The sequence below is a fragment of the Malaclemys terrapin genome, chromosome 1 (genome assembly GCF_027887155.1).
Source record: "Malaclemys terrapin pileata isolate rMalTer1 chromosome 1, rMalTer1.hap1, whole genome shotgun sequence".
Taxonomy (NCBI): Eukaryota; Metazoa; Chordata; order Testudines; family Emydidae; genus Malaclemys; species Malaclemys terrapin.
This window is the reverse complement of record NC_071505.1, coordinates 112,346,347-112,361,579: the sequence shown is the minus strand read 5'-3', so window position 1 is coordinate 112,361,579 and position 15,233 is coordinate 112,346,347. Positions and strand designations below refer to the sequence as shown.

Genomic DNA, 15,233 nt, shown 5'->3' with positions numbered 1-15,233 from the left:
TTGTTTGTGCTCTTTGTTTGGGAAGTTGTTCGCTCTTGGGACTGAGAGGGATCAGACATCAATCCAGGTTCTCCAAATCTTTCTGAACAAGTCTCTCATATTTCAAACTTGTAAGTAAACAGCCAGGCAAGGCGTGTTAGTTTATCTTTGTTTTCTCAACTTGTAAATGTACCTTTTGCTAGAGTGTTTATCTCTGTTTGCTGTACTTTGAACCTAAGGCTAGAGGGGATTCCTCTGGGCTCTTTAAGTTTGATTACCCTGTAAAGTTATTTTCCCTCCTGATTTTACAGAGATGATTTTTACCTTTTTCTTTAATTAAAAGCCTTCTTTTTAAGAACCTGATTGATTTTTCCTTGTTTTTAAGATCCAAGGGGTTTGGATCTATATTCACCAGGGAATTGGTGGAGAGTCTCTCAAGGCTACCCAGGGAAGGGAATTAGCTTTGGGAGTGGTGGCAGCGGACCAGATCTAAGCTGGTAGTTAAGCTTAGAAGTTTTCATGCAGGCCCCCACATTTGTACCCTAAAGTTCAAAGTGGGGAAGCAGCCTTGACAGCTGACCTTTGTGTTTTCCGTAAAAAATGAAACCAAAAGAAATATAAACACAGCCTCTCTAGGAATGCACGGGACCCTTGGCCACGCATGGAGCTCCCACCCTGAGCCGGGTGCAGCCCACCCACCCCAGGTGAGGCGCAAGGGGGGAACTGTAACTGGGTGCCTTCCATACCTCCCGCAGCCCAGCGCAGTAGCCGCGCTCCGGCTCTGCCTGTGCAAGTGAATGGGGCGCTAGCCACACCCTCCCTCCCCGGCACGGGGGCAGAGGCAGCGGGGCGGCCGAGATTGGGAAGGCGCTGGGACACTCCCTGCACCTTCAGCAGCCACCCGGCCCAGCCGTGGCTCACAGCACCCCCACACGGGCTGACTCAGATGCTCACCCTGCTCCAGCCCCACATGCTCAGTAGCCACCAACCCATGCCAGGAGCCCGCAGGGGAGCTGTATATATTAACTTTTTAACTTTTAACCCGCTTTTAACTTTTAGGCACCCCTAGAACACCAGCGCCCCTAGGCACGTGTCTACTGTGCCTAACTGGAAATCCGGTCCTGGGCAGCAGGTGGGGAATGAGCAGGGGTTCAAAGTCAGCACAGATCCCTCTTCTTTTCTGAAAGCAGAGGGGAGCTCCCCTTCTTCTCCTTGGGCTGGTAAAAAGCTCCCTCCACATCTCCCCATCCCCCCTTCAACTCCCCTTAGCCTGGGTAAGCAGTGCCCCCCTCCTCCCTAGCTGATGCAGTAAGAGCTCCCCCTCCCGGCTCATTCTACTTTAACACCAGGGCGGGGGGTGGGGCCAGCTGAAACATGGGGCTGTCCCTCCCCCACCATCTCTTTGCCTGGGGTCTGCCATAATGGCTCTGGAGCTGCCCTGTGGCTATGGGGGGAGGATTCCTTCCCTCCCCTCCCCTCCACTGCTCATTTCCCCACTCCTCATACCAAGCCTAGCAAGCAGACATCAGTGACATCTCTATGCCAGTTCTAGTCTCTCTCCACATCTCTGCAGCACTGCAATCCTGTCTCTTTCCCCCTGGGCGTGTATGATGGGGAATACAAACCCCACACTGGAGAGCAAGGGGTTAAAGAACAGCTCTGGTGGCCCTGCCCAGCCACACCTGCAATGCCTGCACAAGCTGAAGGCAAGGCTTTAAAAGGGACAGTGGCAGAGCCTCAGAAGCAGGCAGTGGAAGGGAGAAAATGGCTGTTTGGAGGGGAAAATACTGTGCTGGAGCTCACTGCTTGGGACCTGACCCCACAGCCCTGTGCAAACCTGCAGAGAGAGGAGAGAAGAGGCTGGTGACTGAGTATACAGGTCAGAGCCTGGATTGGAGTGATTTACTCCTGCAAGCTAAAGGAGAGTTGGGTAGGAAGTGGTCTGGGGGTGGCTGCTTAGCACCCCAGGGTGTTGAATGTAGCTGCCTACCATTGGGCCCTGGACTAGAACCTGCTGGAGAGGGCAGGCCTGAGCTCCCCTACGCACTCTGAGAGGATGTTGCAACAACAGGAGCTTTTACTAGGGTGAGAAGCCAACTGGAAAACACCTTGCCTGTTCAAGGGCCCAGTCCCCCAAATCTCTGTGTGAAAGGGGAGGACTAGAAACCTCTGGTTTCGGGGTGTTGAAGGACAGGACTGTGTCTTCAATGGGGAGATGACCTGCCACAGGCTGGTACTGTTGGTGGCTGTGAACTTTCTACAGCATGTCAGTGAGTGTATCATTCCTCTGGGAAATATGGAGGTAGTGGGGAATATACAGAGACTATCCACTTTAACGAAATAAACTGTAGTGAGCTGAACAAACTGGAAACAAATTGAAATAGCTGTCACTGTGGTCAACAGAAAGGTGCAGGGTCCAAATCTGCCCTGTCTCACCTGTTCTATGCAACCCCCTGAAGTCAATGCAGCACAATAAAGGGGCAAAACACATTCAAGCAAACCAATGGGACACTACATGCTGTCTGTCCACCCAAACAAATATCTATCCCAGGCAGGCGTAAGGCTGTGCAATTTGGGCCTATAGCTGTGGAATGTTTATAGTTGTGAAGTGAATGATTTATATTGTGGCACAGGGATTATTTTCCATTGATATAACTAGAATAAAACGATGTGCTGTTATGGATAGGGTGACCAGATGTCCTGATTTTATAGGGACAGTCCTGATTTTGGGGGCTTTTTCTTATATAAGCACCTATTATCCCCCACCCCCTGTCCTGATTTTTTACACTTGCTATCTGGTCACCCTAGTTATGGAAAAATATAATACTTAGATCAGTATACATATTATCTCAAATATCCCAGTCTGGGATTAAATTATATGAATGTGCAAATATGGCCTATTTTCAGTCTCTAATGAACCCCCGTGAATCAAAATTGCTGTGTTTTGCAGAGCCCTAGTCTTCCGCCTCAGGCATATTCAGGGCCCACTCTTGTTTGGGAAGCACCTGGCAACTCCTGATAAGCCATTCCTTTGGATGGACATTGCACTTGAAAACAGGTGAGGCAGTCTGAGCTCAGGGAATGGGCACTGCTCCTGTGCATCGCTTACCTTCGTAGTATCACGGTGAAGTGTGTGTTCATGAGGAACACCTGAAGCAGAGAATTCAGGCAGCAGCTCAGTCCCATATTGTACAGCCCAATGGCTCCTGTAGGGACAAGAGGAAGTGGGGCTTAAAGCTCACATGGAGGCAAGGAGAGTAAGGGATGGTGAGAAGATGGCAAATTTCCCTTTGGTACTTTCAGCCTATTTAACATATAGGCCCAGCATCTTCACCAGGATGGTGGAAGGGTCCAATCTACTCTTACTAGGGTTGCCAATTTTGGTTGGGCACATTCCTGGAGATTTCCTCACATGACATAATCTTTAAAGCTTTCATTCCTGAAGACTCCAGGCCAATCCTAGAGGGTTGGCAACCCTATCTTACACCCCTTTAAAATCTTAGCATTGGTTTGCCTCTGACAGCTGGAGAGAGTTGGGAGGGTGCCTCCAAAAATGAGTTCAAGCCACAAAATCTGGATCTAGGTTAGTCTGACTTCGAAACCCATTCCCCCAAATATGTGAGGGTTGTCTGGATGAGGGAGTTTATTCAGACTTCTATGGAGCTAGGCCCTAATCACAAAATTCAGATCTGGCTTAGGGTCCGTATTTCAAAGCCCTGTCACACCAGTTCAAGGAAATAGATTCAGGGTTCCTGTTCAGGTCTGACAAACTATCTCCAGTATTTTAACCAATTTGCCCAGTTTCAAGGAAAGAGACAAAGCTAAAGGAGAGGAGGTAAAGAAAAGTAATTTTCACTCAGAGGTGTACGAGAAACAAAAGCTTCTGTTTTCATGGGAAGTGGGGTAAAATGGGTAGAGGTGAGATGTGTTGTCCCTATCAAGGTAATCAGCTTACGTCAGAGACAGACACTCACAGGATTTGTATTCACTGCAGTGTTACTTTGAGCTGTTGCCTGTAACTGGACTCCAATCCACACACACAAATCTCTAGCTTGAGTTGAGTGGCGCTTTAAATTTCAGCTAGCAGGCTCATCAGAGGGCATGGGTTAAAACTCAAGTGCTGCTGCTGCTGGCGCTATTATTGCAGCTGGGACTTGGCTACCCTGTTGCTAATCCAAACAGTCTGTAGAGCTGGAATGTTGTTTATCACTGTGACCACACTCTCTAAAGCTAAGCTAACTTGAGAGGAGGTAACTGGAGTATAGAGAACTTGAGTTAACACTGCAGTGAAGAAAAGGCACAATGGAAAGGTGAATATAGTGGGTGAGAAAGGGTAACTGCATGGGATACAACAGTATCTGCATTTTAAAAAGTGAAGAAAGCTTTTGAGAGGCTAGTCCAGTGATCTACCTTGGCGATTAGGGTCCATAACCTAGAAGTGACCCTTCAGCAAACCCAGGAGCAACTTTGATGTAGTGTGGAGGAAGATGCAACCAACATCTAACCATCCTTAACTAGAAAGAAAATCTGCCCAGTTTAGGGTTTTAAAGGGAAGTAAACAGTTGGGATCCTCAAGTAGCCCTTTTCTAAAGCACAAAGCTTTCACTTGGTACGACTCCTCCATGTGTGAATTTTAGCAAAGGGAAAAAGAATAGGAGAGAGAGAGAGAGAGAGAGAATGAGGAGAGAGGGGAGTGAGAACAACATGGAGTGAATGAGACAGAAAAAGGGGGGGGGAGGAGAGTCAAAATAATTACCATTGTTTAAGTCTGCCACACCACGGAGAGCTCTTAGCTGCTTGTCACCTCTCTCCACAGCTTCCTCTCTGCCCTCTTCTCCATCTTCCACCTTCTTCATGCTCTGATTTAGTGCGGGCTCTGACTTTCTGCTTTTTTCTGGGCAGCCAATTCCCTGGCCCATCAACAGCACAATGCAACACAAGGACTACAGTAATACAAAAGGACCTAGAGAGACTGGAAAGATGGGCAGAACATAGTAAAGTGAGATTCATCTTAGCATTTATTATACAAACGCAGAACAGTTTTCACAATGAAGAATGTTAGTAAAATAAATATGATTAACATCATTACATGTTGGCACCGCAGAAGTATATTTGCAGGGCAGTATGAGTGGAGATCACACTGCCACTGGACATCCTGTACCTGTTTTGTGGCTAAATTAAAGACCCTGGTCTGCAGGGCTGTCTGTTAGGCATCTTTCATCAACACTAAGTTTCTTTAGACACAAAGGAAAACAGAGAGAAATGTTCAGAATCCCTGTAATCTAGCTGGCTGGCCTTGTCTGGTATGCCACAGTAGTATCAGACTATTAGTTTATAGCCACACAGATGGAATTACAGTAATTTAGTTGCCAAAAATCTTTGAACTCCTCTTTATTTGCCTCAAATGTTTTTATATGATCAGGAAACCAGGCTAATCCTATCATTCTCAAACAATGAAAAAGCTGAAAAACATACTCTTGATATCAAGAGTGAGGAAGCCTCAACTGTTGTACTGGCACCTAGTGTAATAAAAAATTAGTACAACTTCAACATTTTCTCTACAATAGAGTAGATACTCAATCCTGCAATTGCAGCACCACTTAGTGAGAGAATTGTGAACATTCCATTTCAGGAAGGCAGGGTGAATGAAGGCACAGACATCTGTGGAACAAAAAGTGTTGCAACAAAACAAATGTTCTTTTAACAGGATGCTGGTGTGGTTGTTAAAAATAACGTTTTCTTTAATCCAGCACAAAAGGAAAACACAATACATCATTAGGTAAATTTTCAGAAGAGTTGCCTACCCCTTGCAGGCACAAATCTCAGTGGTGGCTCATTTAGTTATCTGATAGTTGTTTTTCCTGTCTTTGAAACTATTTTTTTTTTAAATGCTACTAATCTCTGTTGTAGAACATGGGGTGGGGATTTTCAAAGGAGCCTTAGAAGTTAGGCACTTACCTGTCTCCTTCATGCTCCTTGGGAAATTCCAGCCTTAACAGCTTAGCAAGAGAACTATTACAACTCTCATGCAGGTCAAGGGGTGCTGAGAATGTCATTACCTCGAAGAATGGGGCCTTTAGCATACACTGATGGGCTTTCAAAAAATCGCCACAATAAAGCTGCAAAGCAATGTGATGCCCTATACTGTTCATCCAGTAGCATATCTGTATAGCCAAACTCAAACATCCATCTCTGAACAGTCACAATGTAAAAAAATGTTACAACTTAATAGGAATGAGCAATTTAAAAAGCACCAATAGCAGAAATTGACTGCAGTATCCTGAGGAGGCAAGAACAGGTACAAATATAACCAGAGTAACCAGCAGCTAGAACTACGTAACAATATCCAGGATACCATAGCCAAAGGAGCCAGCTAGTACCAACCGCTGGAGCAAAATGATTCGTTGCATGGCTGGAGTCTGAGTGCTAGGCTGGGAGAATACCATCAATAGTGGGACTAAGATGCTAAAGGACAGATTTTCAAAGATATTTATACACCTAAGACCATTTGAAACCTAGCCCTAGGAGAAGCTTGAGCACTATGACGGACCTTAAACTCCCTCTCTCTTGTGAATGGGTAGGATTTAATCGTAGGGCTCATCTATACTAGGGAAACTTGCATCAGAATAGCAATACCATACTAATGCAAATTTTATTAGTATAGATGAGCTCTAACATTAAATCTTACCCATTCACAAGAAAGAAGGAGTTTAAGGTCCTTCATAGGGCTCTAGCTTCACTGTTAAATATGTTTAGGTGTCCAAATACCTTTTGAATATATCTATATTCAAATCTCTAGTAGAGATAGAACTTTAGCTGGGGTAGGCATAAGGACTGGACACAGCCCAAGATGGTGGCATGAGCTAGACATAGCCAGAGATGGAAGTCTTTACGCCAGTTTCAGCTAAGAGGGGAGAACTTTAGGCCAATCACAATTCAGGGGGTAGAGCAGGTGACAGGGCCGGCTCCAGGGTTTTGGCCACCCCAAGCAGCCAAAACAAACAAACAAACAAAAAAAAGCCGCGATCGCGATCAGCGGCGGCAATTCGGCGGGAGGTCCTTCACTCCCAGGTGGAGTGAGGGATCGTCCGCCGAATTGCCGCCGAATACCTGGATGTGCCGCCCCTCTCCAGAGCGGCCGCCCCAAGCACCTGCTTGAGAAGCTGGTGCCTGGAGCCGGCCCTAGAAGGTGAAGAGGATTTTTAAATCTGTTACGACTCTGAAGTGGCCATAGCTGAAAGGGAGCACTTGAGAAAAGGGAGGAATACTGATTGTGTAAGCGGCAGACAATTGTGAGGATAAAATTGATAAGAAAAGCAAAGGGACCCCTAGGAGAAATCTATAGCCAGCAGAGTTAAGGACAATAAAAAGGAGATTTTTTTAAAGTATATTAGGAGCAAAAACAATCCTGACAATAGTGTTAGTCCATTATTAGATGGAAATGGTAGAATTATCAATAATACATAAAATATTTCTGTTCTGTACTAGGGAAAAAAGCAAATGATAACATTATGGATGTTTCCATGCCACTAGTATCTCAGGAGGGTGATAAACAGAAACTACTAAAGTTAGATATTTTTAAATCAAAAGGTTCAGATGACTTGCATCCAAGAGTTTGTAAAGAACTGGGCTGAGGAGTTCACTGGATTGTTAATGTTGATTTTTTTATAAATATTTGTAAGGCCATCCAGCCATGGCTGGAGCAGAAGCAGGTACAGGCTAGAGCTGGAATAGTATGACTGAACTACCAAGCATCTGTGGGAGTATCCACAACAAGGTAGTGATGCTGAGCTGACTGAAGTGGCTCCTTTCATTCGGAGTCTATATATCTGCCTTGGGGGCCATCTGGTTAGATCTTTGCTAGTGGATTGGCTGGATACTTAGGACTCAGGCTCAGAACATCCAGGCTCAGGGATAACTTATCAGGCTCAAAACACTCCTCACAGTCTTGGAATACAAGGGAAATTCCAGAAGACTGGAAGAAAGGTAATATTGGGTGAATACTGGTGACTCATGTAATTATAGGCCTGTCACACTGATATCAATCCAGGAAAAGATAATGGAGCTGCTGATACAGAACTTGTTTAGTAAAGAATTAAAGGTCAGTAATATAATCAATGCCAATCAACATGCATATACAGGAAATAGATTCTGTCAAACTAACTTGGTATCTTTTTTTGATGAGATTACAAGTTTGGTTGATAAAGGCAAGAGTGTTGATATAATATACTTAGACTTCCGTAAGGAATTTTACCTGGTACTGAATGATATTTGATTTAAAAACTAGAAAGATATCAAACTAATATTTACACATTACATGGATTAAAAGCTGGCTAACTGATAAGCAGGGCCGGCTCTACTTTTTTTGCCGCCCCAAGCGGCGAAGCAAAGAAGAAAAAAAAAAAAAAAAAAAAAAAAGCGGCCACAGCAGTGCCGCCAAAGAAGAAGAAATGAAGAAGCTGCCGCCAAACTGCTGCCGAAGAAGGAAAAAAAGAAAAAGCTGCCGCCGAACTGCCACCGAGGAAGAAAAAAAGAAAAGGCTGCCGCTGAAGTTCCACTGAAGAAGGGGGGGGGGGGAAAGTTGGAGTGCCGCCCCTTCAGATTTGCCGCCCCTTCAGATTTGCCGCCCCAGGCACCTGCTTCCTTAGCTGGTGCCTAGAGCTGGCCCTGCTGATAAGCCTCAGTGTAACTGTAAACGGGGAATCATTATTGAGTGGGTGTGTCTCTAATGGCATCCCCAGGGGTTGGTTCTTGGCCTTATGCTATTTAACATTTTTTATTAATGACCTGAAAGAAAGAAAAAAAATAAAATCATCACTGATAAAGTTTTCAGATGACACACAAATTGGGAAAGTGATAAATAATGAAGGGGACATGTCACTGGAGCGATCTGGATTGATTGGTAAACTGGGCACAAGAAAACAATATGCATTTTAATATGGCTAATGTAAATGAATACATCTAGGAACAAAGAATGTAGGCCATATGCACACGATGGAGGACTCTATCCTGGGAAGCAGTGACTGAAAAAAATTTGGGAGTCATCGTGGTTAATCAGCGGAATGTGAGCTCCTAGAACGATGCTGTGGCCAAAAGAGCTAATGCAGGGGTTCTCAAACTGGGGGTTGTGACCCCTCAGAGGGTCATGAGGTTATTACCTGGGGGGTCGCGATCTGTCAGCCTCCACCCTCAAACCACACTTTGCCTCCAGCATTTATAATAGTGTTAAATATAAAAAATGTATTTTTAATTTATAAGGGGGGGGGTCGCACTTAGTCTTGCTGTGTCAAAGGGGTCACCAGTGCAAAAGTTTGAGAACCACTGAACTAATGCAATGCTTGGGTGCATAAACAAGGCAATCTCGAGTAGAGAGGTTATTTTACCTCTGTATTTGGCACTAGTGCAACCGCTATTGGAATACTATATTCAGTTCTGGTGACCACAGTTCAAGAAGGACATTCATAAATTGGAGAGGGTTCAGAGAAGAGCCACAAGAATGATTAAAGGATTAGAAAACATGTTTTATAGTGATAGATACAAGGAGCTGAATCTATTTACTTAACAAAGAGATGGTTAAGGGATGACTTGATTATAGCCTACATGGGGAAAAAATAATGGGCTCTGCAATCCATCTGAGATTAGCAGAACACGATCCAATGGCTAGAAATTGAACCTAGGCAAATTCATGCTGGAAATAAAGCATACACTTTTAATAGTGAGAGTAATTAACCACTGTAACGATTTACCAAGGGTTGTAGTGGATTCTTCATCAGTGACAATTTTTAAATCAAGATTGGATGTTTTTCTAGGAGATATCCTCTAGGAATTATTTTGGGCAAGTTCTATGGCCTTTGTTGTACAGTGCATCAGAGTAGATGACCACAATGGTCCCTTCAAGGCCTTGGAATCTATGAATCAGTGTAGAGTTTCATTTCCAAATCACATTATGTTTTACTGGCTTCAATAGCTTTTCAAACTGAGGTTCAAAGGGATAATTTTGACCAGGCTTTTAGCAATTTGACAATTTTTATATAGTATGCAGATTCATGTACACAATGTTAGCAATATCCATCTGAATAAATCTGCCTACATTTTTAAGGGGAAATTTAATCTTCACATATGCCTCTTTAATATTTCACAAACATTGCACTATATGTGAGTTAAATTTACATTTGCCCTGCGAATCATATGCATCTAAATACCAGTGATCTGATATTCACATTTTGTCTTCAATGTTCATACAAGGAAATCTCAGAATTTCTATAGTACCATTTACCTTCCTAAATACAGGAAATCCTGGTTCTGCTTTATAAGAGGTGGAGAAATGGTTTAACACAAGTGCTGCTAAATGTCTCCTTTCAAAATGTACTGTTTTTCAGGCTAACTGTGCCTAACTGAGTCAAATTTAGAAAGTTTTTAAAGAAGTGATAGTCACATCACTGACACGGGACCTACTTATTTTCTCTCTAAATCATAAATGGATAAAGAGCACAGATTTCTCAGATCCATCTTAATTTTTACATAGACCTTAAAGACTACTAAATGAGAATCACAATTCTGTCAACACCAAAATATAACCATGCTTTTGAGGGGAAAAAATATATTTACCATTGTCCAGTGAGAGAAGCAGCAGGATTTAGGAACTGAACTCAGGTCTAGGAGTTAGGAAAAACAAAAGTTCTAACCACAGTTGTCGGTGACTGGCTGTAATCTTGGACAAGTCATTTAACTTTTCTGTGTCTCATCTGTAAAAGAGAGAGAACATTATCAACTTCACCGACATGTTGTGAGGTTTGTTTACTTAATGTTTATGCTGCACTATATAGAATGTTTTATTATTCTTGTATATGATTTACAGATTTCTCTCTCTAGTTCAAAAGAAAGTGAACCCATAATGTTGCATACAGTTTTGTGGGGGGTTGCATTTAATATGCTATTCTCTTAATTTCATAAAACACATCTCCTAATCTGATTTGGTGAAGAACCACAGGAGTGCTGGAAAAATGTGTATATTGGAGGTGCTAGGAGTCATTGAACCAATCTGTAAACCTTGTATATAATGGAAACCACTTCAAGCCAGGGGGTGCTGCAGCACCCTTTATTCCAGCACCTATGCGACAGAGACTTTTTCAATGTCTTTCCTAGTATCCTTGACCTATCTCTGTTCCCCACAAAAAGATTCTTTTCTGGGTTTGCTAGGGCAAAAATGTTTGTAGTTCATGTGAAACTTCATTAAGAGCCTTCTGAAAATTCTACTTTGATAATGGTCACAGAATGATATGGGAATTTGAAAGAAAACGTTTCTACTAATTACAAAGTAATTCACCCCAGTGCTGTAGTAAAAACAGAAATACCGCTCATAGATCTTAATAATTCTGTGTCCCCTGAAAAGCGTTAACATATCAGTTTGGTAGTTTGTATTTTAAATAAAGTTAGTTTAGGGGGGATGGAACCTGCAGGATTGCTGGTCCTCACACCCGTAGTCTGATGAAGGAGTACCGCACAGCCATCTGCAGTGCAAACTTTGTTGGCTCCCTTGCCCTGACTCGGAGAGAACACTTGCAGCGATGCGAAACTAGATACGTTTCCATATTCTTTAAGTGCTTGGTCTTTATTCTGAGACTGCCACCAAGTTAAGTCAATTTGTATTGGCTTGGACTAGACGTGAGCTGACAACCTAGAGATGAAGGTTTAAAGCCGTGTGTGTGAGCCATGCATTTCTCCGGAAATTGCCGCTAAAAACAAAAGTCCAGCCATGCAAAATCGAGTATATGAACTCTGAGTGAAAAGGGTGGTACTTACTGCAGCTTCGGGGAGAACGAAGAGCCCGGTGGACTGCTTTCTGCTTCTCTTCGGTTCCCTGAGCTAGACAGAGCTCCGATCTCAACGGGAGTCTCCCCTTATCTGCCTGTGAAATGTCCTCCCCTGCAGCCTCAGGGGGCGGCATTGCGCACAGCCTTTCGTTCAGTTTTGATTTCCCACTGAACACGCTGGAAGCATAGAAAGTGAAACTCAAGAGCTGCTGCGGTGACGGTTTCCTATGGACAACATGAGGCTGCTCCTCCCTTTTCAACCAGGCGGAACACAGAAGCAAGCGGGGTGCCGTGAATCAGCTCAGAGTCTAGCTTTTAAATTAAAAGTTTGACTGGAACCCTGGCCCGCTTCTTTAAGGTATCCCCCCACTGGTTCACACAGCACTCTGTTGCTTAGGGGAAGAATCCCAGCACAGGTACGGGGGTGAAGGGAAGGAGTCAGGAGCAAAAAGCGGGTATACAGAAAAGGGAACTTCTAAACTCTGCGGAGGCACTCGCATAGAGTCATTGATCACTGCTTTGAAATGCAGTTAGATTAAAAAACAACAGTCTAAGGCAATTAGAGAGACAGGTGGGTGAGATAGAACCTCACCTGCCTTGTCTTTCCAATATGCTGGGCCCAATAGGGCTATATAACTCTCTAGACTCTCAGGCAATTGTATGTGAAGGGGACAGGATGCCTGCCATTTGTGGGGGAAAGAGGAATCCTTTCCTGTGGCAAGCTGTCTATTTTTTGTAAAGGTGGCTGTTCCAAGAAGGTTAGGGGTTGAAAAGTTTTGTGTTCCAGGAAGATGGATTACTGGGCAGAGGGTGTTGTCAAAGGTATGTGATATATTTCCCGGACATTTTAGACTGGAAAAGGTGTTTACTAGAGCAGGGATGATTCCTGTACTGCAATTCTGCTCCTCTGAGGATATCATTTCACAACATTCTCCTCCACCCAGAGTTTGAAGGGTGGGGATGTCTCCCTCCAGTGATGTTTATGTCTGCATTCTTTAAACTGTCTTCTGCTTTTGAAACATGCTTTCTCAATCAGCATTATTTGGTGGTTAGTTTAATTTTTTATCTGATAGAAATGACAGCCGTGTGATGAATTGCACAGGCAAGTGAAAAAATTGATTACCTTTGACGATCTCACCTGCCCTCTGCCTGCTAATCCATCCCCTCACTGGATTTACTCTAACAAGACTGCAAGTCTTCTAACAAGAAATTCGGTCAAAGAAGCAGTTGCTGTAGATATTCCAATCAATAACATAAGAACGGCCATACTGGGCAGACCAATGGTCCATCTAGCCCAGTATCCTGTCTTCTGACAGTGGCCAGATGCTTCAGAGGGAATGAACAGAACAGGGCAATTTTGAAGATCCATCCCATCATCAATTCCCAGCTTCTACAGTTGGAATTTAGGGACACCCAGAGCATGGGGTTGCATCCCTGACCATCTTGCCTAGTAGCCATTGGTGGACCTTGTGACAGAATCCTTGGGGTGCAGCCTGGGACTGTGGGACCACTGTGCCCCCTTAAATCTCTCCAGCCTGGGCTGTCTCTCACAGTGCTTTGCTAGTAACAATCAGCAACTCCTTCCAGGTACTGTGATCCCTCAGCACAACAGCAAGTGGAGCCCCTCACCCAGCTATATTGCATGAATGCACCCAGAGCCACTCATGAATCACACTGAGAAAGGCACCAGAGCCATATCCCCCCACTCCCAGAACTGTACCTCAGGAATATATGGTCTTGCACTGCTCAAGACGAGCAATGCAGATTTATTAATTGGTTCACCACTTCATCGATGGAAAGTGGATATACACCAGCCTTTGCAAACTTGAGCAGATTTGCCACACACTTCATACAAACTCACTGGTAAAGATAAACAGTAAAACAAATTTGACTACAAAAAGTAGATTTTAAGTGATACCTGTATTAAGTGATGGGCAAAAAGTCAGAGTTAGTTACCAATATATATATATGCACACAGTCTAAACTCTCAACCCTATTAGACTGGGCAACATCTAGACTAAGCAGTTTTTCTCACCCTACTGGATATTGCAGTCCTTAATATACAGATTTGTCCCTTAAATCTGGGCCAGTCTTCTGTCTTCTCAGTGTCTTTGTTGCTTGCAGTGTAGGTGGGTGAAGGAGAAGAGACCCCGCATGTGGCCACTGTGTCTGTTTTATAACCTCAGTCCCGTGTGCTTGGGGAGCACAAGTCCAGGAATATCTGGGGGCATTGCTGAGTCTCCTGGCAAGGTTGAGCAGTTCCCCTGATGTGGTGTCATGCAGGTGAGTCATTGTATTGTAGCTCCCTTCTTGGACAGTGGTTGTTGATGAGTTGATTGATACCCCGCCCAGGTGTTGGTTACTTCCTTGCTGTTGCCTCTGGGGAGCTTGTGACGTTGTGCAGTCTATATGGTTTTATAAAAATATGATAATGAATATAATATAACTGGGATATGCTTCATGCAAAAGGTCTCTTGTAAGGTATCATTATAAAGCTTATAATCTATTGAGTGTGATGATCCTATTTGTATAAATGTACCACTCTTGTATCTGAAACTAGAAATATAACTCTGAGGGCCTATTGTAATTATGCAAAGTGTGGGCCATTAATGGTGGTTTGGAATCTTGATGACTCCCATTAACCAGGACCATCGTCTGCAGATGGCTGTGTTTTACCTGTGAGTCTTCCTGTATACGTGTGTGCTGGCAAGTGGGTAATGAAGTCTTGCAGTGACATGTGATCATGTCACCTGAACTGGAATCCATCTTTAACCTGGTGTCTTTCCATTGAGGAGGAGGGGGTGGCAACTCAGAGAGGGACAAAAGGATTCCCACCTTATGCAAAAGATATATAAATGGTGGAAGAGAACAAAGGGGAGAGAGGAGCCATCATAAAGAATCCCCTAACTACCACCTGAGCTGGAACAAGAGCTGTACCAGGGGAAAGAATTGTGCCCAGGCCTGGAAGGTGTCCAGTCTGAGAAAAAAAACTTACTGAAGTATCTCTGAGGGTGAGATTATCTGTGTTCAGTTTGATTAGGCATAGATTTGCGCATTTTATTTTATTTTGCTTGGTGACTTACTTTGTTCTGTCTGTTACTACTTGAAACCACTTAAATCCTACTTTCTGTATTTAATAAAATCACTTTTTACTTATTAATTAACTCAGAGTATGTATTAATACCTGGGGGAGCAAACAACTGTGCATATCTCTCTATCAGTGTTATAGAGGGCGAACAATTTGTGAGTTTACCCTGCATAAGCTTTATACAAGGTAAAACGGATTTATTTGGGTTTAGACCCCATTGGGAGTCGGGCATCTGAGTGTTAAAGACAAGCACACTTCTGTGAGCTGTTTTCCAGTAAACCTGCAGCTTTGGGGCAAGTAATTCAGACCCTGAGTCTTTGTTGGAGCAGACGGGAGTGTCTGGCTCAGCAAGA

The 15,233-nt window shown here is 43.8% G+C and overlaps 1 protein-coding gene across 1 annotated transcript in view; it reads right to left on the bottom strand.

The window, feature by feature from the left end:
- The window catches only part of USP18 (ubiquitin specific peptidase 18), a 35,392-nt gene that overhangs the window by 17,012 nt on the left and 3,147 nt on the right, over nucleotides 1-15,233 (bottom strand). Inside the window, exons 2-6 of the mRNA XM_054035722.1 lie at nucleotides 13,828-14,197; nucleotides 11,782-11,969; nucleotides 10,588-10,724; nucleotides 4,736-4,951; nucleotides 3,089-3,185 (exon numbers count right to left, since the gene is read on the bottom strand). Coding sequence (XP_053891697.1) covers nucleotides 3,089-3,185; nucleotides 4,736-4,898 — 260 coding nt within the window. The 5' untranslated portion in view covers nucleotides 4,899-4,951; nucleotides 10,588-10,724; nucleotides 11,782-11,969; nucleotides 13,828-14,197. The remainder of the gene's footprint in view (nucleotides 1-3,088; nucleotides 3,186-4,735; nucleotides 4,952-10,587; nucleotides 10,725-11,781; nucleotides 11,970-13,827; nucleotides 14,198-15,233) is intronic.